We start from the raw sequence: 25,947 nt of genomic DNA, 5'->3' as shown, positions 1-25,947 counted from the left end.
TTTTTTTTTGTAACTCTTATTGTTATTTCATGCTGTCATGAAAGAGGCTACAGGGTAAACCAAAATCATATCATAGATACGGTACGCAAACATAGGGTCAAATATTATACAGGAAAGGTCACATATATGAGATAAGTATTTGAATGATACGCACCGTGGATCTGTATTTGATATTTGTCATATAAAATCACCTTTATTATGCATGATATTGCAGCTTTTAACAATTTTCTTTTAATTTGGATTTTTTTTTCGTGGTAAATTCCATCCCCAGACATCTTTTACATCCTTAAATTATTTTCAAAAGTACAACATTTAGAATCCAAGTTACATATATGACTGAAAAATTTGCACATTACAGAATAAAACAACTATTTGAGTAACAGGCCATTGATCATCACAGCAGCAAGCACATGTAAAAGCAAAAATCTGGAAAGGCTGAAAAGAGGTCAACGCAGCAGCATCTTGGGCAGATGGACAAAAATTTAGATGATCTATAAATAAGTAGGGGCATGTCAGACCCATTCTGTTTTTCCTGGCAGCGTGTCAGTGTCGTCCTCCTCCTCTTTCCCCTCTGTGTACAGCTCAGCCAATCTGCTGAAACGTGGTCCCCACTCAGTCAGGCTCTGGAAGTCCTGTACCTCATCTGAGTCAGAGGAGTTGATGGAGCTGAGCGAATCGGCATCAGAGCCTGTTCCTTCATAATCAAACACCAGCAGAGAGTCATAAGGAGGAGCTGTGGGGTCACTGTCCGCAGTGCCCAGGTTCTACAGGGGAAATAAGAACACACACAGAAGTGTAAATCTCTGCACAGACACTTTGCAGTAAACACACCATAAGACTGATACTGTGTGTGCATTTTAACTTGACTCACTTCCTCGATGAAATTTCCGACTTCCTCATTGACCCCGATTTGTAGGCGATAGCATGGGCGTGTCTGGACAATAGGAATCACATCAGTGCAGAAGACTTCAGGACGGTCATCAAGCCCTCTGTGCAGCTGGCTGAGATCATATTCCTTAAAAAAGAGCAAATAGACAATCATTTGCTAAACACCAAGATCCATTTCAGTTAAATGTACCTCCGGCTTTTATATTTCTCGTGCATTAACAAGTCTGGTGTGTGTGTGTGTCACGGCTTCACTGGAGTTATTTGTCCAGATTAAAATCAGTTCAAGTTACACAGAGCATCACGTCTGATTACAGTCTCATAAATTATTACTATAGCCCAATGTGAGCTCTTATTACACCGCTCCCCCATCCAGCTCCTACCTGGTCGTCTTCGCCTCCTCCCTCTTCATTGTAGCAGAAGATGTCACCTCTGGGTACATCTTCAAGAAGAGGGACGTCGTTCTGCACATTCTTCGTTCTCCTTCTCAGCAACAACAGAAGAAACAGGACCAGCACTGTAAACGAAACAACAATATGTGACTAACCACAGATCTTAGTGAATTATTTATGTAAAAAAGTATCACAATCTGGTTACATACACAGAAGTCCAAAAATTGTTGCCAGTATTGGAGTTTCGAGGGAAGAAACTTGTAGACGAGGGGCCGAATGGGGGATGAAGCAAGAGGAGACAGTCCCTTGACACTGGCACACATCTACATCTAGTGTACTGTCTTGGTAGAGCATGTCACTGTCATAAATGCGCATCAGCACGTTATAGTCCCCGGGAGACAAGTCTCGTTTGGGGGCCAGGGCTGCTATGTTACCTGGAAAAAATGCAGAGGGAATTTGATTTGATTCTGACTTCTTCCAGCACATCCCAATTACATTTCTAGTTATATAACAATGCCAAAACCTTGCAAGGTGTACTGTTAGGGATACATCTCTTACTTGTGGAATTGGTGCTAACAGTCCAGTTGATCTTGTGATCTCCTTGAAGTTTTATAGTAAACGGACCAGTGTTACCGGGCCCATCTAGGTCCACTATATCCAGGAGAGCAGGAGAGGGGTTGGTGTTGCATAGACTGACTTTCCTCTGTTTGATCACTGGACGATGATCATTCACATCCAACAAATTCACTACCAGAGTACCTGTGCCTGTAGCAGGAATATCATCTGGAGGCATCAAAGGAGAAAAATTGAGGAGTCTGGTACAAACATTTATTAAGAAAAATTAGCGCAATGAACGTAGTAGTTAGTAGTCAGTTTACCATCGTCATAAGCCAAAATTAAAACTGTGTATTTGCTGTCTTTGACGTAGTGTGATTCTCTGTCCATGCTGCTTTTAACTCTCACAGATCCTGTGCTATTGTCAACGCTCAGCCACCTGGCAGTGTCGTTGTAGAATTTATATCTGAAAGCAAGAGAAACAGCCAGATTAGAAACTGAATCTTGTACTTGAGTCCACATGTAAGCAGTTTGTACTTATGTGTTTTTATCACCTAAGGCTCTGTTTCCTGGCTATGTCCGGGTCCTTAGCTTTGACGCTGACCAAAAAACTGCCTATGTTGGCGTCCTCTGTGACGCTTACGTGAACCGTGGCTGGACTGAAAACAGGCGGCTCGTTCTTGTCCAAGACTCTCACGGTGACTGTGGCTGTTGATGTGGACACCGGCACAGAAAACGGTGCCTCATTTGTCGCAACCACCAGCAAAATAAACACAGAGATGCGCTCAAAATCCAGCGCCTTGGAAGAGACAGAGAGCAAAAAAACAAGATGTGATATACTCTGCATGTTGAGTCAATAGAGTAAAAAAAAAGGTTATTTCTTAACCTTGGCTGTCACGATGATTCCATCCATTTTACTGGAGCCTGTGGTGATGTTGAATACTCCCCCTTCGTTGCCTTTGATTATTGAGTATTGGGAATTGGCATTTGGAGATCCTAACTCATCCCCGTCAGTCACCATTAGCCTCATAACCTCCAGTCCAACCTCATTCTCGGGGACTGATGACGATGCCTGGGCAAAAACAAGAAATTCTGCTCAATGAATTCACAGATTACACCTGCTGTTGTATTGTCTTTGGTCATTTTCAACTCACAGATGTTGTGGTGAATTGTGGAGCATGATCGTTGCTGTCAGTGACGACGATTACAGCAGTAGAGGTGGCTGTTAGACCGTCCCCCTCCATGTCAGCAGCCTCTATAGTCAGCTTGTATTCTGGGATTGTCTGACACAAGAAAGCGGGTTACAATGGACATGAAGAAAAAAATTGGAAAGACGAGTAGTGTTTGCATGATATAGCCATACTACCTCTCTGTCCAGTCCAGTTGACCGCAGACTGATCATTCCACTCACTGGATTTATGGCAAACATGTCCCTCTCTGGTCTTTGAGGGAACTGAGATAATATTCTGTACCAAATTAAAGCATTCTTTGACCCTGGTTCATCCTCATCCTTCGCTGTTACCTTCATGATGTTGTCATCTGTGAAACAAGAGCATTAAACTAAAAGTACTTTCACCCATACTGAAGTAAAGTTTGTCGAATATTTTGCTCACCAACATCAGCACTTTCGCTCACTTTGCCGGAGAAAGGGTTAGGAGGGAACTGTGGTGCGTTGTCATTCTGATCGACGACATTGATGATGAGCGGCATCGGCTTTTCGGCCTCCTGTCCCTCCTTGAACGCATGGGCCAACAGCTGTAACACACGGCACACATGGTGAATCTCAAGAAAGACACACTATCATCAACGGTAAAAAAGTGAGATCAGGTTGTGTCTCAGCTCACAGTGTATTTGTTTATTTTCTCCCTGTCCAGTGGCTTGGTCACATACAGCGCTCCAGATCTTCCATCCACAGTAAAAACACCCTCAGGTGGCTGATCTGATCCAGGTCCACTGATCTTGTAGGTTATGGCGTATATTTTGTGACTGCTGGACCTAAGCTAAATCACAAATATTAAATTCTGTCAGTTGAAGGATGCCTCAGTCAATGCAGATACATTCAAAATGATATAATTTGTGTACTACTACTACTACTACCATCGCCACCAACTTAGGGTATGGACCCCGGTCATTTTCTGGAAAGTTCATGGGTGGAATGACCCATTCCCTCTTCATCCTTTTCCAACTGCCAGATGTGAAAGGAAACTCAATGACGGGGACCTGCTGGAAGACTTTGTCTGACATGTTCTATTTGAACCAGGACAGGACACCATGTTAAGTCAGATATATAATTTATTTGTAATCCTATCAGCAAAGAACGATTACAAAATGACTTTACCTCAACGTCGTTTCTTTTTGGGATTTCAGAATTTGGGAAGTCGTTTTGTGGTTGAATCTCAGCAACGGCTACAGATACCAAACACTGAGAAACAAAGATTAGTTAAACAGTTTATGGCATACTATAATATACATTATTTACAAAGATACATTAAATGCAGTATTGTTGAGTATAGACTGAGTATACACAGATCAGCCCTAACATTATGAGCAGGCATAATCACTGGTCAAATGAATAGCGTCAATAATCTTCTTATCATGGCACCTGTCAACTTGGGTGGGCATATGTGACAACATCTTGTCAATGTTAATGTGTTAGAAGTGAGAAAAATGGGCAAGTGGAAAGACTTGATCAGGGACTAATTGTGATGGCTAGTGGTGTATTCCCAGTCTGCAGTGGTTTCTATGAAATGTGGTCCGAGGAAGGAAAAGCAACTGGAGACGGGGTCATGAGAATCACTGATCCACTTAGGGAGCAAACACTATTTAGTTCGGTCTGATCTGGACAATGTTATTCAAACTCCTAAAAAAAACTTTATTGCTGGTTGTCAGAAAAGTTGTCAGAAAATAAGCACAGTCTGGTATGAAATAGGGTTATGTAGCTGTGAACCAGTCAGGGTTCACATGGCGGTCGTGTTTTAAAGTAACATCCACATAAGTAAAGCCAGAATTCAGGTTTCCCAGAAGAGCATTAAATTGTAATGAGATCGTCAATCTGTCATTCACCTCACTGGTTGGCGATGTACATGTACAGTATAATGTATAAGTAAACATATATTTTTATAGACTATCTACATATTTTACTAATATTTTTGTTTTGTTTTATTCTGTGTACGAGTTACACTTCATACATATAGTAAGACAATAATGTTTAAAAATAAAAGGCAACCTGTGATAGTACCTTGTGGAACTCCACAAAACATATTATGGTGAACAAAATGAAATATTCGCATAATGATAATGATTTGTACTAAGACAACAAAAGTGTGGGCAATAAAGTTGAGTACAACAGACTCCACAAGCACACAGAGAATATGACTTAAGTGAAAAACACTCACCTGGACTTGGCATAGCAAAAAGAGCACCACCAAGGTCTTCCCGTTCCCCCCCATATCTCCTTAAGCACAATTATTCCACAGAATTGTCCTCCAATGTCACCGGACTGGATTTCCTACTTTGTACCAGTGGCAGACTTCCCGGCTTGTGAGTGCCAACCCTCTTCACCGAGTGCTCTTCATCGTTGGAGTCCTTCAGTCAGTATGTCGCAAAATCCTGTCCAAGGCCGATGTGCTGTCGCTGTTTTAAGTATTCTTGAAACAACCTTTCTACAGTAACTATGTGCTCTCTGCCGTTCCGCTTAGTTCCCACTGATGCCGAGTAGCTGTTTGATTTTATCAGTGAAAGGTTGGCGAAAAACAAATAAGTCAGAGCAGACGCAGGTGCTGTCAGGCATGCAGGTGATGGTGTTTATGCAGGCGAGGTCTTCCACCCTCACCATTTAAAAACATTTGATATTCCTGTGAAATGTTTTCACAATTACTCTCAATGAGCAGATGGCAATAAAAATTAATTACTATCACCGGTCATTTAAATACGTGACTTCCCTCCAATTTGTGTTACAGGATAATCAGATCATAGGGAATTAACTTTGTTTCCAGAGGACACGCTTGTTTACAAAACAGAGGCTCAAGACACTCAGCAAATAACAGGCTAAACCTCGTTTATTTGGACACCTGCTCTCCCTGTGTTGAGTATCCAAGCATTAAACTGGGCTTCATGTCATCACTTTTTAATCTACGTGGTTCCGTGAATGAGCACAATATAACAAATTATTTCTTATTGGTTTATTATGAAACATTTGGAGCTTTTGAAGCAAGCGGAGTGATAACATAAATACATCTAAACATATTTACAATTAAATACAATTACGGAAAAGGATCTTGACACAATTTTAAAAGTAAACGGCATAATTTGCACAAAGGTAAACAGGGAAAAAGCTACAGATGGACATTCTGTGTAATAGGAACTAAAATACAAAGGACAAAGTGACAGTGTGGGTTCCTTCATTTCTTATTTTCACATTCAGCTTAAACGACGTCTTGAAATGTACATCAGGGGTATATTGCAAGACAAATAGTTTTTCTCCATAAAACTCTCACTCACTTACTCACTCACTCACTCACTCACTCTGAGGTGATAAGTGCTACTATTGGGTTATGTATCTGAACAGTGATTAAAACAAGAAACCCCAACTGTCCTTTCATTTCCAAATGTCCATAAATAATGTTTTGTAACAGGTTGGGATTGCTGTTCACAGAAGTTAAACTGAATGGAATTGATGATCATAAATGTTTGTCTCTGTCCAACTTTGTTAAAAAACTAAAGAATAGAAAGCTCCGTTAGCTGCGGCGAGTTCTGGCCAGGTCATAGTTCAGATACACCACAGTAGCTGTGATATCGTCTCTGTACATTCGAGCCAGATCCTCGGGCAAAGCAAGCATCGAGGCCAGTCTCTCCTGGCATAGTTCTCCATACTCTCCAGTGCCGAGAGCGTGTCTGATGAGGTGCGTGGTAGCGTTGGTGTCTAAAGCGGGGGAGGCACGGGCCTGACGTTTCAGCAGGAGTTCATGCATCTGACCAAGTTTCAGCTGTTTCTCCGACGCAGAAACTGGAGCCTGAAGCAAATAAAGCAGATTTGGAAACCAGTTTTTCAAGCTGACAGGATAATACACAACAAAAGTGTATGGAGTTACATGGTGCAAGGCATATCGTCTTTACTCTACACAAACCTGCAAGTGAATTCCGCTCAAGTGCTCTCCAATGAGTTGTACCGCCTCTTCACTCCCTAGCTCGTCCCATAGGCCGTCAGTGCCGAGGATTAGGAAGCGGTCCTGAGGTCTCAGCTTGTGATAGGTTATATCAGGTGTCACATCCAGGTAGGGCGGTGTTAGAAAGTTAGGTGGAGAGTACTGGTACAAGTTGAGGGAGTCCAGGTCCACCTCAGATTCAAGGCTGGCTAAAATGCTCTGCTGCAACTCACGGCTCCATTTGAACCTCACGTCACCAAATGCACGCAGAGGCATCAGAACCTGAGAACAAGATAAAGAACTGAGCCAGTGACTTCGAATTATGGTGTTTTTTTTGTTTTACAACACATGTGTCCAAAACTCACCCCTAATAGTCTTTCATCTGTGATCACTGTGTCTCCCTCTGAGGGTGGATGCTGGGCTTTGATCCGTTCAACCTCAGTTTGGTTCTGACAGTTGTGGTCCTGTGACAGAGGTAAGGCACTCCACGACCCGTCATCGTTTTGCACCCCTAGTACTGCTCGGCAGTCGCCGGCGTTCGCCACGTGGATCCCATCTGTGCCAACATGAGCCACACAGGCAGTGCAACCGGCAAAGGCAACCTGGACAGATAACGATGCATGTGTATCAACACTGTGGGACCTTAAACACACTGTTGCAGGAAACACGGCTTAATCTCATTACCTGAATGGCTGTACTTTTCATCAGGTCATTGGAAAGAGGGACTTGAGCCTCCAAGGAGATGTCCGCATCAAGTCGTTTGAAGGCACAATCTAGAGCATCCTGAGGACTGATAGAGAAGATTGTTGAGTTTTGTGGCGTTATGCACTTTATTTCAGACTAATCTAGGGAAGAGTATTGAAGATTAGCTTAGGCTACGAGGCCAGGGTTGCAGGATTGTTATCATATTGTTTACTTATGGCCTAGATAAAAATATACTGTATATATGTTCATGTATATGTACACTACCAGTCAAACATTTGGACACACCTTATCATTCAATTCATTGAGAAGGTGTGTCCAAAGTTTTGACTGGCAGTGTACAAAAACACTCACTTCCTAAAATTAACCAGTATCAAAGTCCCCTTCCTGACAGTTATAATGTTCAGTATATGCTGAAACAGATGCTGATCATTTTGGAGGATGTGGGTTTGTGGAGATGTTAAACTGTGTTGGATTACACACAGAAGTGTATCTGTTATTTAGCCAACCCTACGGAGGCCGTCAAAGAAACACGAAACAGTGTGTAGCACTGAAACATGTGTCAGCTAAGACATAATGCAGGACTGTTATATTAGAATACATTTGTTTTTATTAGTGTACCTGAAGAATTGGCAAACGGGCATATGTGCACACATCATTCAATTCCACTGACAGTGTCCCTGCACATGATAGTACCAGGTTAAAACTTTGATATTCATACTGTTATAACATATGTGCCCACCTCATGCCTAGGTCATGTTCTTCATTCTCCAGTAGTTCTTGCCAGAACACTCTGAGATGTTCGATGTACAGTGAAGCAGATTCACGATAAGTAAAGTCTGAATGGTGTTTATGCCATTGCAAGATGGGAGGAACGGGTCTGCCACGCTCCATGCACTTCTCAAGCTCCTCCAGGCTGTGCTTTGGCATCATCGCAACTGCAACATAGTAGAGCAGCCGCTCACTGACAGCCTGAGCACACGCCCAGCCTCCGTGGCCATCAAACACTCCAAAGAGCATGCCCTTGGACTGGAGAAGACAGAAAAAACATGCATTAAAGGTTACGTAATTACAGAGAAAAGTAGAGGGAGAATGTTGCACGGAGAGAGGTTAGAGGATGCATACCTGTAAGCAGGTGGCTGCACTGCGACGGTCCTCATTGGGAGTGTTAGCAGCAAGGACGTTGCTCTCAAACTTTCTCACAGCACTAAGCCCCCTGCCATCAAACTCTGGCACTCTCACAGTCTGAAGCAGGGATTCAATTAGACACATGATCAACATTTTCTAAATTTTTCAGACCAACTTTATTTGAAAAACACGCAATACGAATTTTCTTCACCTGCTCATTGGATCTTAGGATACTGTTGATCTGGACTTTGCTGAGCGTGAAATCTAGGTCCTGACGAGTTGAGAAGTGTCGCCCCCTTTGACACCAGTATCCTGACTCCCCACCACTGTAGCACTGGTCAGATTTGGAGGTGGCCAAGGATGAGAAGTGGTTTGTCTGAGATGATGGAAATGCTACAAGGTGGGCAAACTGAGGGGAAGAAAAGGGGAGAGTGAAAACGACAGTTCAATATGTTGCAGATGATGCAGATTTAAAAATATAGTTGTATATCTTAAGCAAATGAGTCAATCGAGATGCAAACCTGAAATGGGGCTGCAGAATAAAGTGTCAGTGGGTAGTTTGAAGCTCTTTGGAGGACGCTGGCGTACACGCGTCCATACATCGCGAATGCAAGGTCTGTTTGTAGGGTGTTGTGTAGCTTAATCGAGCAGATGCCTGACAGGAGAAAAAGAAAACATCTAATATGCATGCACGTTTAATATGTGCATAGTGATACCAGAACAACTAACCTGACTCTCAGTGAGTCAACATGAATAGATAGCAACCTAGATGTTGTGTAATTTAGCCATCTTCGAATAAACGGCATAATGCTGTAAACTAAGCAGCATCCCTCTTCTTTATTCTACACATTTGTGTGTTGTTACAGCTTCAAGCTTTCCACAATACAGTGAGGTGACAACCTATAAACCAAAGTTAGCTTTGCTAGCAGACTAGCTCTGCTAGCAACTAGTTAACAAATTAGCGACGGACATTAAAGTTACTCCACAACTTATACTAAATGTTTGGACATATTTTGGTGTGGCGTATACGTTAAATACTTTCGACATGAACATGGTGAAATACTTACAAACTAGGTAAAATAACAAATGAATCGATGTCCGTCGACAAACCTCGAATCATAACGGCAGCGCGTACGGACGTCTGACGTAGACGCACAGTTGTAGTTCTTCCTGGGTAGACGTTTTTTTCTTCCTGGTATGACTTACATAACACACAGACTGCATGCCGTGTACGACAAAGACATAACAGAAATATGTTTTAATCAGTAAATTGTCTTGTCGATCGCATTTAAGAGAATACATGACGTGTGGAATAAAGGTGTTGATACACTGAGATTAATTTTACAATTTAATCAGAATCAGAATCTCTTTATTGGCCAAATGTACAATGTACACAGGAATTTTACTATTATAATAATGACTGAATAAATACAGGCAAGAGATGGCTGTTGCTGTGGATGTTGCATGCAGGAATGGGGGGTGTGCTACTGTTTTAAGTGGCTTTGGGAATGATGCGGAGTCAGGGTCTGGGAGGGTTTGTTCAGAAGAGAAATGGCCTGGGGGAAAAAACTGTTCAGGTGTCGGGTGGTTCTACTCCTGATGGACCTGAACCTGCAACCTGACAGGAGTGTTCTGAACTGGAAATGAGCAGGGTGTGATGGGTCCTCCACTACCCTTCCAGCCCTCTGCCTGGATCTGACGTCGTGCAGAACACACACAGGCTCCTGTTGAAGGCCCATGAGGCGACTGGCTGTTTTCATGATGCGTTCCAGTCTGTTCTTGGTGTGAGCAGAGGATGCGGGGTACCATGCAGTGATGGAGGAGGTGAGGACACATTTGATGGTGGTTCAGTAGAACTGGGTGCTGCCTTGGGGGAGACATTCATCTTGCAGGGCAGCCTGAGGAAAAACATCCTCTGGTGTGCCCGCTTGATGACCTAGATGAGGGTTTCTCCCATTTCAGGGAGCTGGTGATGGTGGTGCCCAGAAACTTCACAGAGTCCACCACCTGTACTGCAGTGTTGTTGATGAATGATGATAATGGCATGATGTCAAGTAGCATTCAAAATTCCCCTTATTTGGGGTAAAGTTTGGTAACCTGCTGCAATATGAAGGTGAAGAGACCTAAAAAAAAAAAAAAAAAAAAAAATCCATTATTGAAGGTGTTGAATGTATCTATTTCTCAGTTCAGCATTGTTATCAGCATAGTCTCTTTCTCATTTTTGAGTGTTATGTAATAAAATGTCATTAGTCTTACCCTGTAGTTGTTGCCCAAAAATATGAATCAATCTACAGACCGGCTATATAGGACCTTTAAAAAGTCAGTGTCCTGGCAGGATACAAGACAGCCGAGGAGGCACTTCTTAATTTTGGTAAAGAGTTTGGAGGAGAATCAAGTACACATTTTTGGATGATCAATGCATGGAAATGTTAAGTAATGAAAAAGTAGATAACTTGGCTAGTGATGGTTGATGTTAAATCCCTTTACACTGTTGACGTTTGATGATTAAGGGGCTCCGACAGTGAACCACAGAAAGAATGTCAGCAATAAGTACAAACATGTCCTTTTATAAGGGTCTGACATCTAATAGATGACCATCGGGTTCTATCACAAATATCAGACCAGCAACTTTTGGATGTGCACCCATAGACTCTATATAAATGTATGCAGCAATTACAGCTTCTAAAGCTGCTTTAATGTTGTGTATTTATCCTTTGAACCGCCTGCTCCTGAAAGTAGACTGTTTGTGTGGGAGACAATGACATTGAAGATGTGTTAGGATGTTAGATGTGCTAGCGTTAGCATTTGTAGTGGCCACATTCTGCTCGTTTCTGTGGCAACGCGTGCCCAAGCTGCGTCATTCCAGCTAATGACCGCCTGCTAATGCTTATATTTATCTAGTATTGTACTACTTTAACATTTACTCGTCGTTGGCTGAGACATTTTTGTGGAGTTAGTTAGGATATTAAATCAGACAAAATTACAGAACGTCTGTCTTAGTGGCTGTTCAGTATTTAAAATTATGCTAATTATGCTAGGTTAGCTTGAGTTAGCTCGTTTTTAAATTAGCATTTGTTAACGTTTGAGCACAAGTCTAAATCGACTAGACTTAAGAGTCGATAATATTGTAAAATTGAGCTGTCCAGATACTAGCAAAATGTGTCATGACATTTAAAGAGGGATATGGATAAAACAGCGGTTTGCAGACGTAATAGTAAGTATTTTTTTGTAACTCCCAATATAATTCATTTATATATTATTCATTTGTACATGGACAAATACGTCGTTAAACATTTACAAATGCGTGTCTAACTGGTTTCATTTCGTCGTTCTGCTTTCAGCCACAAAGACAGACCTCAGTTTGCTGCTTGAATGTCTGAAATTTCAGATGAAATGTCCTGACTTACAGAAACAAGCTCTCCTCACCATTCACTCGATTTGTGAAAAGAGAGGTAATAGTGATGCATCAGTGACAGAAACATGACAGAAACATAATATCTCATGTAAGATTTTGTTCATGATGTTGGTTGTTCATTAACATATTTAACATACCACCCTGACATCCATGCACTGTTGTTTCTCTTAATTGTTTCAGAAGATAATGTTGACTTGCTGAGAGAATTGGGAGGTGTGGCATTTGTTTATAACCTCTCCAAGTCCAGTATTGTTCACTCAGATGTCAAGGAGATTGCGTTGTTTACACTTGGCACGCTGGCGGAGGCCAATGGTAAGGCCCCTGCATTTGTTTGTGTGATGTAATGTGATGGGTACTAAATTTAAATCTCTCCACAGCCTGTGGACCTGAATTAAGATGCACCAAATGTGTGTTTTATGTTCAAAACAAGTCTACATGCTATAATATGTATGGAGTCGTGTTGTATGATGCATTGGCGTATGTGAAGAGCATTCAATAGTAATTTGCTGATCAACATCATGATGATCTATATTTATCCTTACTTCTTGCAGTGTATTGCAAGAATTCTCTGTGCAGAAAGGAGACATTTTCAGATCTTGCCGTTTTGTTGATGAAAGAAGACACCCCCCTGACACAGAAGAGAGTGTCTGTCTATCTGCTATTTGTGTTGGTAGCCAGCAACAGTAAGATCAAGGCTCCTCTACTGACAGAATTAGTTAAAGTTACAGGACTGGTTGTTCCGTTCAAGACATTTTCTTTGTTCTGTCTTACTTTCATGCTCACGAAAAGCCTCTTCATACATGGGGAGCCAAATATAATTAAGTATGTGTGCTTTTGCAGGGTTAGGACAGACTTTTGCACAAAACACAGGCTGCCTGGATATTCTACTAAACCTCTTTAGGTACTATGCAATTCTAAACACTCATGTTGACAAATAACATCCCTCCAAGTTTACACAAGTGTACCAAAAACAACTTCCACGTAAAGCATACTCTGGAATAATGCTGTATATTTTTGCAGGACCACATTCCCCTTCTCAGCAGGGGCGACTTTGAGAGCATCTAATGCTTCACAAACTTACCAACTGTGGGCATCTGTATCTAGTGCTCTCTGTGGATGTGTCAATAACCCTCAGAATGGTATTACTCTCTGTTTTTTATTACTTTGTTTCTTGGACTGAGTAGTATAAAGCACTGATGTTCCTTCCACGTTAGCAAAAGTTTTCAAGTCAGCCATTATATACCATGTTAAATTGTTAAAAAAAATTGCTTGCTCAGTTATGTTTTCATGTCTTTTCTTATTGCAGAGGAGGCTCAGCGTATTTGTGTGGCTGCCTTTCCCATAGTAAATATGTGGCTGCAGCAGATTACTCTGCCCTGCACTGAAATATTTCAGCCTATATGCTCCTTCATTGCAATGACAGTTGCCAACAACTGTAAGTGAATGACAGAAGGGGGTGTATTCATTTTTTAAGGTAAAATATCTAAATGTACACTAAAATTAAAATGTTATTGGTTTTGTTTTTTGCAGCCTGTGTTCAGGAGAGTTTTTTTGCCTCTGGGGGTTTGGAAACTCTCACTCTTGAACTGGTTCGTCTAGCTTCTGCTGCTGATACAAGCTTATTGTCTTGCCAACTGTCTGTCATAATATCCAAGACCCTTTCAGCTTGCATCACTGATAACTGTGCGTATTACACTCAAGCACATGCATTCATTACAATTTTAAGAGTTCTCTTTAAAAACCATATTTACAACGCCTTCTTTGTAGCCGTTTTGGCTTCAGGTCTGGCTCAATATGGCGTAGTGTCCTATCTTTTCTCTCTGCTGGCCAGCCCGCTCCTGGACCCCGAGGACAGACTCTCTGTTTTATTAACTGTGGGCCACTTCACAGAGGCCTCTGGTGAGTCTACAGGATAATGTGTCTAATAGTTTTCCTCTTTCTTTGATTGACATTACTCTTAATAGAGACTCTAAAGTAGTGTGGCTATTGAAAGCAAGTTTCAGACAGGACTCTTCCCTCCCTGAAGATCACAACAGGCTGTTCATGTATTTTTCACACTTGTGTGTTTATTTGGGACTGCAGAGGAGCACCAGTCCCAGGTGGTGCAGTGCGGAGGCCTGCCCATCATCATAACTTTACTCACGGAGGACGGAAGCGAGGAAGTTAGGAAGACTGCTACATTCATATTGCAGACTTGTAAACAAGCCAGTGAGTCAAAGCTGTTTTGTTTGTCAAATAATGTTGTTAATCTCTACAATGTAGCACAGGCTCTTCATTTGCAACACTGTGATTATCTTGAGAACGTGTAAATGAATTTGATCCATCATGTGAAATAGATCTGGCATATGTCATCAGCCAAATACTGAAAATAGAAGGGGCTCGGTTTGGACTTGTGGTAGTAATGGCCAGCGTTATTTTCTTGTCAAACCTGTTCTGTGTAAAATACTTGTGCAAACAGTGCTGTGCCACAAGTACAGCAGTTTGCCTTCCATTCACCTAACTCAAGCAAACTTAATTCTGCATGTTTTTATAGTGCCAGTAGATGGAATGATTTAATCATTTATAAGTTGGACGTAGAATGTGGAGATTTCACAATGGTCTGTTCTTTCTGTCTGTGAAGCCATGACGGGAGTTAGTGGTCTGAAAACAAAACAGGCTGAAGATGCAGAACCCTTTGTAAATATGGAAGGCTTCAGGAGTTCTGCTAGAGAATTGCTGCGCAGGATTGATCTGCTGGAGAAGACACAGGTGAAGGTTACACATGCATTCACACGTCGCTGCAGCGTGTGTCATGGTGGCTCAGTATGTGTGTTTAATTTAATCTTTAGGAGTTTGAAGATGACCAGGGAGACACAAACCGACCAACTCACACTGAGGGCCAAGGCCGTCTGTTCATACCCCCAGCTTTACCTCCGACACTGCAGAGGAAGGAGGGCATTACAACCATCCCAGTGGTTAAGCTTGCACCTGCAGGTCGTAATGGAAACAATGAACTTCAAACTACCAGAAATACAAATAATAATGAAATGATGAATGAAATGAAGAAGATCACCTCCAATATACAACCTCTGGAAGACAATACTAAAACCATCGACGGGGCAGTGTGGTGTTCAGTGTGCAAGGGTACAGGAGCCATAATGTCTTCTCAAGTATGGCCACAAGAGAGAGACAGTGAGCCACACGCTGCAGACAGGTCTGTAGACTTTCTCAGTGTTGACTACATCTCACAACAAATCTAGCGTGACTGAATAATGATTGCTTTTATGATAACTGTTCCCTCTGTTTTTGTTTAGTCACTTGTTAAAGCCCTCATTACAAATGAGGCACGCAAAACCCAAAGAGATTAAATGTTCTGAGGGTAAGAGCGAATACCTTTAACGCATGTTATTGAATGCTTTAAACTGTTTTCTTGAAGATCTGAAACTTCTAACATGATTTTTCATGTTTTGTTTAGAGTTACAGGACACAGAGATGAGTCAGATGGTGGAAATTCCAGTTGAGGAACGCTCTGTCTCTAATATCCGGTGTGCAGGTGGGACAATATGAAGCTGCTCCTTAGTGAAACAATATTCATGTTGTATTATCAAATGTTTGTTGAAAGTTCAAACGCAGTGTATTGGATAGCTCTTACCCTGTAGCAAAAATATGTGTTATTTGAAATTATTTAAAAAGAATAAAGCAGAATTTAATGCAGTGGATTTTATTGTGATATAGACAATGATGATAGTTTGGATCCAAATAATGTCAGTGACTTCTTTTGCCCATCAAATTAGATCTAATCTAATTTTTAAAACATAGATCCAGATACGTTCAGTCCTCGGTTAGTGTGATATTTTATTTTAAGCATGTGTTGTGTTTCATGAAGTTATCTACATGTCCAGGCTTTCTTGAGGCTGCATAAAACACACGACTCAAATAATCATCATTGCATATAATTTTACTCTTTAAGGGATTTTTATTATTATTATTATTATAATGTTTAAAATGAATCAACCTTGTCCTTGTATCACTGCTCTTTCTCTCTTCAAAGGCTGCGTGTTACCTTTCGAGGAAGTGAACAGTCGCACCTTTGCGTCTCTCCAAAGCTCTTGTCACCACAGCTGCGACATGCACAAGGTTCTCCAAGAGGCCACAGAGCGGTTCAGGATACAGCAGTACAACAACACATGTAGGAAAGGGAACACGGTGGAGTACACAAACCTAAACGCTGGGAGAGTCCCAGCAGCAAGGCCTCAAAGAAGCTGCGATAACTGGAGCAGTAAGTCAATTTGAGATTTGAATTTGCACAGGAAACGTCTTATCAGAAGGTGTAGTTGACCCACACTGTGACTGGTCAAATAGTATATTCCATCACAATAGTACCTGTAATGCTCAGCATGACTAGAGAAACCACCACAACTTATCATACAACTTATTATTTTCATAATACAGTATTAGGGATCGTACAGAACAACTAAATACAAATAATGTAAAGTAAAGCACTGTGTCAATAAATCACACTTTTTCTATTTTAACACGTTAGGACAGTTTGGTTTAAAGGCCTGGGTGCTGATGGACATTGTATTTCACTTTCTGCTAGAGTCTCATTTGTAATCAAGCTCTTTGTTTCACATGGTTAGTATCAAAATTAAATATGGAAGGAGAGAAACATTTTTCTCACAGTGATCAATGTGTGTGCAGTTCCTTTGCAATCGCATGGTGTAACTGATGTTATGACACACCTGTGGTGAGCAGCTACGGCACTTTGTTTAGCAGCTGAACCTGTGCTCATTTTAATAAACCAAACAGAACTAGTTTAGCACACAGCTCTGATTGTTGAAGATTAGACTCTCTTTAAACCTCGGTGGATTTAATCAAATGGTAAATGAGCAACAGCTCCCATCATTTCTTCTCAACCCCTCATGTCTGTCTGACTAAACTAAACACAGGAACAAAGCCAAGCCTTCACACATAGTGCTAAGCAGTTTGTTTGTTCGGTAAGACGTTCCTAAAAGCTAAACACATGAAATGTGCAAAGTGTTGCCTGTTATTTTTAGATACTGTACATGTGCAATATTCCTTAAAGCATTGTCTTCCTCTTCATAGCCGTCTCTTTGACACCACTGCGCAAAAGAGCTGGAAAGGAGAAATTCGCCTCCTGTAACGTGGCAGGTATGAAATATTATCATGCAGCATGCAGCAGTAGCCTGTCATTTACTGTCAAGCTTGATATTTGCCATATTCACAACTAAACTGATCCCCTCGCGCCTCCAAGGTCCAGTCCTGGCTCCCCTAAAAAGGCAGCATCCTCCTGAAGATAGGGCTGCAGTATCCGATACGGGTATTTACAGTTGATTACTTTAACTCTGTATGCGAGTGTGTGAATGTTATGATTGGGAGGCTGTGGTGGGAGCTGTCTTCTGCAATGTGCTCTTGGCAGCAGACGAACCAGAGAGCAGAAGGAATGTTGAAGAGCAGCCAGTGTTCTCACAGTGCAGGCCAGAGCTGGTTCAGAGCAGCACAGCTGTATTAAGCTGTATTTCACACTCCGTGTAACCCGTACGCGAGTGTGTGCGAGAGATTGAAATGGTGCAATCTGATGCTTTTGTGTTTTGCCAGTGACATGGTCGTGAAAGGAAAGGAATTTTGACTTTATGAAGTAGCATGTTCTGAATTTTATTTTTGCCGCTCCCTTCCTCGTGGTTTTTATTATTGTGACAGTTTGCATCATTTTTCTTTGAGACGTATGGCTCAAGAGTTGCCGTATGGTTGCAATACAGTGGCGCTGTTATACAGTCACATCTTTCTTTGCTGTCATGCTCAGATTTATTGTGTGTTTTTGCCTCTCGGCCAAATGCTTTTTCCAATGCTCAGTACTTAAAATATTTTTTCTTCCACTACTCAGCTCACATTTTCAGCATGTTCAACTCTCTTTTCCACTGTTCTCCTCTGCCTTTTATGCTTTTTTTCTGCCCGTATTTTGTCCCTTCTTTTCTCTCCGCATTTCTTTCACCCTGCGTTGCTGTTTGTACGGCTGCTGTGTTAGATGCACCAGACGATGTGGGTTCACTGTTTTTAGAGGAACAGCAGAATTAGTTGTAAAACCTGTAACCTCGCTTGTCTTTCTTACACATACTCACAGCATGTCATGTTTCAAAATCAGAGAGAAGAGGAGGAAGAAACAGTGGACAAGCAGTTGACGAGCAGACGGAGATTGGCACAGACACTGTGAGAGTTTGAAAGAGCGTTTTGTGTCACGAATGTGTTAAGATATTTGTTTGACTTTCAGTCAGCTTTTAATGGCGTGCCTACTGTGCACGCCGTAGTGCTTTAAAGTTACAGAACTATTTGAGGGAATAAAGGGAGGAAATGTGCTGGAACTAATTAACCCCTTAACTGATGTCTGCTATCAGTGTCAGTGCAGTATAAACAAACAAACAACTAGACTAGGATTCAACATTAATTTAAGGGCAATTCTAATTTAGAGTACAAAAAATAAAAAGATGTTTGGATTTAAGTCGTCTTTTGACAAATTAAAAGTCACTGGGATGAAAGATTGTTGCAGAGTATATCATTGTTCTAGTTAAATTCACACCTCTTGTTGACTCATTTAAGGAATCATCCAGAAACTTTTCCTTTCAGACACGGGACAGGTTTTACTTAATTTATTTAAATATGACTGAAGTCCTTGAGCACACTGTCATTAATACTGTGCAGCGAGAGACAAACAGACATCACGTGCTAGACTTTCACAAATCAAAGCATATAGCAGGTGATGGAAATCTGTTGAAATGTGTACAGTATTCTTAGCCAAATAGCTGACAGTAATTAGAGCAGAGAACAAACCACAAGTGTGGTCTGTTAATATTGGTTGCAGAGGTTTCTTTTTTTTCCAGAAGCAAGCAAGAAAAACTCATTCTGAAAACACATTTACCCCAGTATCATTTAAGCAGCCCTTTAGAAACCAGGTCATTTGTTATTTAACAAGGTCTAAACAGTACAGTGGTGAGAAATTGATATCTAACAGTCTGATATCTCAGGTGAACTAAACCTGAGAGGTTATAGTTGTAGTTGGTAAATGTACTGTAAGTGACAATTGAATCTTTGTTTTAAAAAACTTTAGAGAAGGAAGAGGAAGGACTTCAGTCGTGAGGAGGTGGTTTACCTACTGTCTGGAGTTAAGACATATGGCCTTTCCTGGAACACCATCCTGTGGTCATATCCCTTTCAACCTGGACGCACCAACGTCGACCTGGCCAAGAAATACAGGCGGCTAATGGTATTGAAAAAAAAAAACTCTTAAAATAAGGTTACACACATTTGGTAGCTGTCAACATATATTGCATTGAGATCTTATCTTTTCTTCTTGTTTTTGCCTTCAGAAATGTAAAGCCCAGGACGGTGGCTGTGCATAACTTGAGTCCTGAGATCCTGGGCCAGCCCACAGTAATAATATTGACCTTCTGTCAATCAGTTTATCTGAAAGGCTTTTATTCTGTTCGGTTCCCAACAGTTAATTGATTGTAATTTACAGCAGTATTTACTATATTTATAATATATTCTACTCTTAATATATAATATTTATTTTTTAATATTTTGCATATGTTTGCACAGAGTTGTTGTTTTTCTGTTTTTGCAGATATTTATATGTTTTTGTTGATTCCTATTTACAGACTTCACAGACATTTTAAATTTAAAATCTAGCTTAAGCCGCCATTTGTCACTTCATATTTATTTGTTCATGCTTCATGATTAAAACATAAAATGTCATTTGAAAAAATAAAATGGACGCCATTGGGAGTTTTTATAAAGGATGACTTGCGCCTGCCAGACTAAATAAGCTTTACTCTAGTTGTGGTTTTGTTGTAGATGCTTCTATTGAACACATACGCAATTTATCTGTCACAGTGTCAGTTGTTGCCATAAAAGGACACAGCCCTAAATTACTCGTAACTCCGGAAGGATTTCCTGCGTGCCAGTTTTGATAACATTACAGTCAAAATATTAGGAAATCTGGTAACTGTATCCTCATGTTTAACTCGTGTTGTGATGAATGACATATGACAAGAAGAATATTGCATTACGTTGTGACTTTTACTTCTGCTTAGACCATTAAAAAAATATTTGTGGTACTTCCTTGCTGTATCATACAATGTCACGGAGGCAAATGGCAAGTTCTGTTTTCTTTGTTTTTATGCTTTGGTCATCAGAGTCCACAGAGAGACAGGAAATCAACAAGGAGATTGGGGACTGGAGTCCAGCACTTTTGTTTATTGAGCTGAAATCCTCTGGTATGACAGGAATCACAAATAGTGCACATCACACTGCTTATCTATTCACAGTGTGCATCAAGTACTGTACTGTATCCTTTGCTGAGGCTGAACTTGACTGAGATCACTGTCTAAAGAGTGCCTCTCCCACTCTGTGGGGACTTATGATTGTATTGACAAAACCATGGGACTTACCCGTTTTCCTCACCCTGAGGCATAGGCTGTTAAATTTAGGTGTGTCTGGACAAGACAAAATGTTGATTGGAAGTTGATATGATTATGAACTGGACAAGAGATTAATTATTGTGAAATGGATGCAGTTTTGCGCACATTCATGGCATAGTGATAGCATCTTCCCTTTGACAATTTGTGTTCCTGTCAAACTGGAAATACTAATAGCTACTTATTATTATTTTGAAGTTTCAGCCTAAGGTCCACAGAAGTGACCCCCGTAGCATTTTCATGTCTAGTCGGTCAAGACGCTGAGATAACGGTGCAGCGAGGGCAGGAGCAGCCTAGTGGGAGAAGCATGTGAAGAGCAGATTTCTCATGGACTGAAATGCAGTCACACAAGACTTTTGACCCAGGCCCCCCGAAAACCTCCTTCCTCTGGAAAGAATGCGGCCTAGTCTCTGCCCCTTCTCCCTCCCTCCCTTCGTGTCCTCTCTCCCACGAGACTAGGAGAAGGCACCGTCTCTCCTAAACGGTCTGTGCTGCATTAGCTAAAAATTTTATGACATGTGTGTACACTGTCTCAAGCACGTAGAGTGGTTGTCTGTTGTTAAACATGCTCTGTGATGATGAAACCTCCAGTATGTGCGGTTCACAGCTTTCTGTACATCGTGTTCTTAAGGGTTATCCCTATAACTCATCCTCATCTTGATCTATGTTTTCCTAATTCACATTCTTTGACACTAACAATCCCTCCAGCTCGCATTATATGAAAAAATATGGGGCGTGACCATAACACGTGTGGAATACTATTTTTATTTTCAAAAAGCAAGCCACTACTTAAACTGAAAAAAATCCCCCTATTGTATGTAAAATACCATAAGATTAAAACCGTCACCCTTTAGTCTAAACATGACTCTGCCAAGGCATAAACGTTTACCGGACATTTCTATAAGGCTCTTTAGTGGATCGCATACACTGTCTCCATCTTGGGATGCATTCATTGTCCCTTTCACCATTTCCTCTTAAAGATTTTACTTTACAGAGTCGTTACAGTAAAGAGCAGTGGAACCTATTTCTTTAAGTCCCTACAGGAGATATATTTATATTTCGGTAGGTGGATTTGCTCAGAGGAAGATCTCTGTTGTCTAACAGTTACCTAGCTAAGTACGCAAAGCACATGTGCCGTTGGAGCCACTTTACCTGCTCCGACCACGTGCTAGCTGACCGTATAAATGTATCAAAAACATAAGGCTTCTCATTTCACCTAGTTCCACACCTCTTTTGGCACATTTTGTCGATAATTAATTTTTGCCAAACTTATCAAAAACAAAAATGTTTCTTGGGTCCCTTCAGAATTAATATCCGTTCACTTCTTTCATCACGAATCTTCTTTCACATCAGCTCAGTGGATGTGTTCATGTCCGTGATGGGAGGGCCGTCAGGGATGTTGACATCACTTGAAATGAGGTCACTGACAAGGTCATTTCCTTTCAGCTCTAAGTTCTTTAGGGTGTCGCTAATGCTCTCCTCGTCCTCGTTGACATCACTCCCGGGCTGCTCTGAGCACTCTGCAGCCTCCGCCTCCACCTCCACCTCCGCTGGCTTTTCTGTGGTTTCCGCGCTCTCCTCTGTCTCCAGCGTGGATGTCTCGGCGGCCTCTGCGCTGTCTTGGCATTGCTCGCCTGCTGCGATGTCTGGTTGCTCCTCTGAATTGGCTGGGACTGAGATGGGATCTGGGGAGGGTGTGACATCGGGGACATCCAAGTCGACCAAAGGGGGAGAAGAATGCACTGGCTCAGGGAGAGGCTCTTGGCTTGCCTGCTGCTCCAGAGGTTCAGCGGGGGCTGGCACTGGCTCTGCGATAGGCTCAGGCACTGCCTCAACGCCCGCCTCTGGCTCGGGGACAGACTCCGGGGCAAGCTGAGCCTCGGCAACAGATTTTGTTTGCGCAGCCGGTTCTTGTTCAGGAACTGATGGCACGCTGGCCGAGACCAGAGGTTCAGGCTGGACTTGAGCATTGGTGTCCTTTACCTCAGGTTCTGGTTCTGGATCAGTTACTGGGGCTGAGGACGACGGAGCCTCTCCCTGTTTACACTCTGATACACATTCTTCACTGGGTAAACGTACCACCGGTGTCACCGGCTCGGCGCCCACCACAACTAGGTCCTCTGCCTCAGTGACCTTCTCTGTTATTACAGAGTCTTCTGCTGGTTGAACAGCTTCTGGCTCCTCTGCAGTCTTCTGTTCAGCGGCCACAGCTTCAGAATTACTGATTTGGGCCTCTCGCCTTCTGCTGAACCTGTTTCCCATGATGGACCTGTACTGAGGGTCAAAACGAGAATACATTTAGATTTAAATGACCAAATGTTATTCTCTGGCTTTTAAGAGTAACGCATTTCAATTTTATTTGCCATAATGGTACTGCATCATAAATGGGATTGAACAGACAACAACAGCAACAAAAAATTAAGAGAGGGAGACTCTGAAAGTTGTTTGAATTTCAAATATTTTAAAGATATTCCAGTTTGTGTGTCTTGGAACATTGTGTCCCCCGTTCACAGCCTGCATGTGCAGCACGGTGAATGTTCCAGGCGTGTCTGAGGACCTTCTGAAACGTTTGTTTGATTAGTCTAATTCTTGATTGCGCACTTGCACACTGCATTATTTTCTTGTGGTATTACTAACATACCGAGCAAAATACACAGTTGTTTAGCCGTGCACTGAAAACTTTGGGCTCCCAATATCGTTTAACAGAGCAGTAAAAGAAAACGTGCACACAAACACATATGCAGTTTACCGTGTCCTTACGTTTCTACTTTTTAAATATTCTATAAATGAACCCCACCTCACTCCGACTGCGTCAATCAGAACCACTGACCCGCAAAACCAGCATGCAACTGTTTTTTATAACGCAACTTAACATACCGACAGAACACGTGTTCCTGTAATCATCAGCAGTATTAGTGCGATATTTGGAAATTCATTGCCAGTGAAAAGCAAAACGAACAAAAACTCTCGTGGACGACCCCGCCTCCCTGTTGTCCAGAACAAAGTGTTAAAACTATCCAAAGTGGACAGAGGGAAAAACAGCTCCGGTTATAAAAACAGGTAAACACGTGGACTATTAATAGTAGATAATATTGAACCAACCTTGTTTTTTTCTACCCTAGTTGCGTTGTAGTAAAAGCAGACGAAGTTGCGGATGATCTCGCACTCTCAGCCTGGAGAAGTCCGCACGTCAAAGTGTCTGTTAGAGCGCGCACCAGCGGAGCAGAGCTGAGCCGCGCCGGGGCTGCTGCGCACCGTGCGCGTCCGCGGAATGCGCGCACCAACCAAAAGACGCTGAACTTCCTGGATCATATTGCCTGCACCGCTTGCTCTCCGTTATCAAAAGTAAGTAAACAAGAGACATTTAAACAAGACTGTCATTGCTTAATCAAATCTGATATTCAGCCACGGGTCATTTGCCCAGTAGCTGTTTGCTCTGGACAAATGTGTCCAATTTCAAACTGATCACCACTAAATCACAGAACGGATATTTCACCTTAAACCTAACCTAATGTGACAATAAATCATGTCTCGACACAACCGCAACCTGACCTACACCTAACATGACAAATGTGATTTAAACGTAAATAAACAATTAAATGTTCGTCTCAGTCGCTTAGATATAGTGTTAGGCAAGTTAGAATGGTGATCAGCTGATTGTGGTTAAAAATTAAACTCGTGACACACTTGTCTGCGTGGTACTGAGACGTGACAACAGTCCCGTTCAAAGCCGATTCTCAAGGATCAATCAGACAGCAGAGAAGCAGAAATGTTATAAATATAAAGTAATATTAATAATAAGTGTGTTGTTTTCTGTGACATCTACTGATCAGAGGCCATGGAGCCTAGGAAGAAATCGAGAAGGGAAGCTCTCCCCATGAAGAATCCCACATGCCATTACTTATTGATATCTGTGATTCTCCTGCTCGCCTTCCTTCAGATGTTAACTTCCCTGGTGTACTTCGCTGGAGTCTTCGTCCTCTCCGATGAACTCCTCATCAGCCCCTTTCGGCAGTACAGTGGCCCTCTCTCGAGAGTTCATTCTGAGATAGACATTGACACTGTGGTAACAACAGTGATTACGTTATGTTTCTACGTTCCAGTGGTGCTTGTGGCCTTTGCCCTGCTGGCCCTGCTCTTAGCGGCCTATGCCAAAGACAAATCAGCAGCATCGCTTAGCATGGCCTGCCAGGCTGCGTCAAGCTTCCTGAACCTGGCTGGGACTATTACTTTCTTGCTGGCTTATCGGTCATATTTGAGTTGGAAAGACATGACCGGTGGATTCTACATGTGCGTGGGTGTGCAGGTGGAGCTGGCGATCACCGCTGTGCTGACCTATTTGTCAGGAAGGAGGCCAACGTCTGAGTGGAAATAAAAAGGTCAAAGACTGGAGAGTATACCAATAATAATAAAAAAAAAGTGTGACAGATTACCTCACAGATCATAAACTGATCTTCAGTTAACCCTTTTTTATTAGATCACCTGTAATATATTGTAATTGTGTAAAGTATTTTTTTAACTGGCTTGTGGAAGCGAATGCAGAGGAAGTAAATGTATCAAAGCAAAGAAATCTGTTGGTCTGTGATTCTCTGATGTGTATAAGTTGTGGATAGATGCAAACATGAAGCTGCACGAAATAGTTCATTAATAGATTAACTGCTGGCAGCTACTACACTCTCTGTTTAGAATACAATAGAATAGAAAAACCTTTATTTGTGCCTCAGTGGGGAAACTGCAGTTTGCAACAGCATACATAGTGCAGAAAAGTAACAAGAATAAAGAGTGGACTGTGTAAAAAGATAAATAATAAGATTAAAAAAGTTGAATAGAATAAACAGTATACAAGTACTGGCATATATACAAAAAGTAGTGAATTTCAATAGAAAGTAATTGGATTGTAACACAAAGTATTGCATGACAAACTGAAGTGTTGAATTGCAAAACAGATAGCTACTGCCGAATATTGCACAGTATTGCACAGCAAGTAAGTAATGAATTGCAACAATAAGTATTGTACGACAGATCTAAGGTACTGAATGACAACAAAAAGTATTGAATTGCAAAAGGGTGTATAACAGATATTGCACACGACTGTACACAGTACAGAGTGAGTAGTGAAATGATGAGAGAATTTAAATGTTGAATGGTAATAACATTGCACATACTATGAGTGTTTTCCAGTATGGATGACAGTTTGGCCAGGAAAATAAATATCAAACATAAATATCACAGCTGCTGCTTTATTTTTAAATGGC

At 41.6% G+C, this 25,947-nt stretch overlaps 4 protein-coding genes and 1 long non-coding RNA gene across 6 annotated transcripts; 2 read left to right on the top strand and 3 right to left on the bottom strand.

The window, feature by feature from the left end:
* Nucleotides 1-166: 166 nt before the first annotated feature.
* si:dkey-30c15.12 (uncharacterized protein LOC793186 homolog) lies at nucleotides 167-5,736 on the bottom strand. The gene is made up of 15 exons (XM_047595423.1): nucleotides 5,228-5,736; nucleotides 4,171-4,254; nucleotides 3,930-4,079; nucleotides 3,677-3,832; nucleotides 3,446-3,587; nucleotides 3,199-3,371; nucleotides 2,987-3,115; nucleotides 2,719-2,904; nucleotides 2,387-2,631; nucleotides 2,156-2,298; nucleotides 1,836-2,060; nucleotides 1,487-1,711; nucleotides 1,269-1,402; nucleotides 872-1,015; nucleotides 167-764 (listed from the first exon to the last, which is right to left on the bottom strand). The coding sequence occupies exons 1-15, from the start codon at nucleotides 5,279-5,281 to the stop codon at nucleotides 513-515; spliced, it is 2,442 nt and encodes an 813-aa protein (XP_047451379.1). The 5' UTR covers nucleotides 5,282-5,736; the 3' UTR covers nucleotides 167-512.
* Nucleotides 5,737-5,998: 262 nt separating this feature from the next.
* On the bottom strand, nucleotides 5,999-9,970 carry pdp2 (putative pyruvate dehydrogenase phosphatase isoenzyme 2). The gene is made up of 9 exons (XM_047595698.1): nucleotides 9,874-9,970; nucleotides 9,328-9,461; nucleotides 9,018-9,215; nucleotides 8,804-8,923; nucleotides 8,421-8,707; nucleotides 7,661-7,766; nucleotides 7,342-7,578; nucleotides 6,959-7,258; nucleotides 5,999-6,844 (listed from the first exon to the last, which is right to left on the bottom strand). The coding sequence occupies exons 2-9, from the start codon at nucleotides 9,406-9,408 to the stop codon at nucleotides 6,569-6,571; spliced, it is 1,605 nt and encodes a 534-aa protein (XP_047451654.1). The 5' UTR covers nucleotides 9,409-9,461; nucleotides 9,874-9,970; the 3' UTR covers nucleotides 5,999-6,568.
* Nucleotides 9,971-9,981: 11 nt separating this feature from the next.
* terb1 (telomere repeat binding bouquet formation protein 1) lies at nucleotides 9,982-21,286 on the top strand. The gene is made up of 20 exons (XM_047595693.1): nucleotides 9,982-12,020; nucleotides 12,148-12,258; nucleotides 12,402-12,533; nucleotides 12,773-12,904; nucleotides 13,062-13,122; nucleotides 13,242-13,360; nucleotides 13,528-13,656; nucleotides 13,752-13,904; nucleotides 13,989-14,120; nucleotides 14,304-14,429; nucleotides 14,842-14,969; nucleotides 15,050-15,414; nucleotides 15,515-15,579; nucleotides 15,676-15,753; nucleotides 16,252-16,479; nucleotides 17,307-17,372; nucleotides 17,476-17,541; nucleotides 18,364-18,428; nucleotides 19,324-19,479; nucleotides 19,583-21,286. The coding sequence occupies exons 1-20, from the start codon at nucleotides 11,990-11,992 to the stop codon at nucleotides 19,613-19,615; spliced, it is 2,376 nt and encodes a 791-aa protein (XP_047451649.1). The 5' UTR covers nucleotides 9,982-11,989; the 3' UTR covers nucleotides 19,616-21,286.
* Nucleotides 21,287-21,441: 155 nt separating this feature from the next.
* Nucleotides 21,442-23,955, bottom strand: LOC125014540 (E3 ubiquitin-protein ligase RNF12-B-like). Of its 2 annotated transcripts, none has more exons than XM_047595694.1 (2): nucleotides 23,795-23,955; nucleotides 21,442-22,966 (listed from the first exon to the last, which is right to left on the bottom strand). In XM_047595694.1, the coding sequence occupies exon 2, from the start codon at nucleotides 22,952-22,954 to the stop codon at nucleotides 22,037-22,039; it is 918 nt and encodes a 305-aa protein (XP_047451650.1). In that variant the 5' UTR covers nucleotides 22,955-22,966; nucleotides 23,795-23,955; the 3' UTR covers nucleotides 21,442-22,036. The 2 variants fall into 2 exon arrangements, with proteins under 2 accessions (XP_047451650.1, XP_047451651.1); XM_047595695.1 differs by having other exon boundaries at nucleotides 21,442-22,961; nucleotides 23,795-23,918.
* On the top strand, nucleotides 23,925-25,098 carry LOC125014542. Its single transcript, XR_007113521.1, has 2 exons — nucleotides 23,925-24,037; nucleotides 24,526-25,098. It is a non-coding gene; the product is annotated as an uncharacterized LOC125014542 (long non-coding RNA).
* Nucleotides 25,099-25,947: the final 849 nt, after the last annotated feature.

The sequence above is a fragment of the Mugil cephalus genome, chromosome 10 (assembly GCF_022458985.1).
Source record: "Mugil cephalus isolate CIBA_MC_2020 chromosome 10, CIBA_Mcephalus_1.1, whole genome shotgun sequence".
Lineage (NCBI taxonomy): Eukaryota > Metazoa > Chordata > Actinopteri > Mugiliformes > Mugilidae > Mugil > Mugil cephalus.
This window is presented reverse-complemented; position numbering and strand designations above follow the sequence as displayed.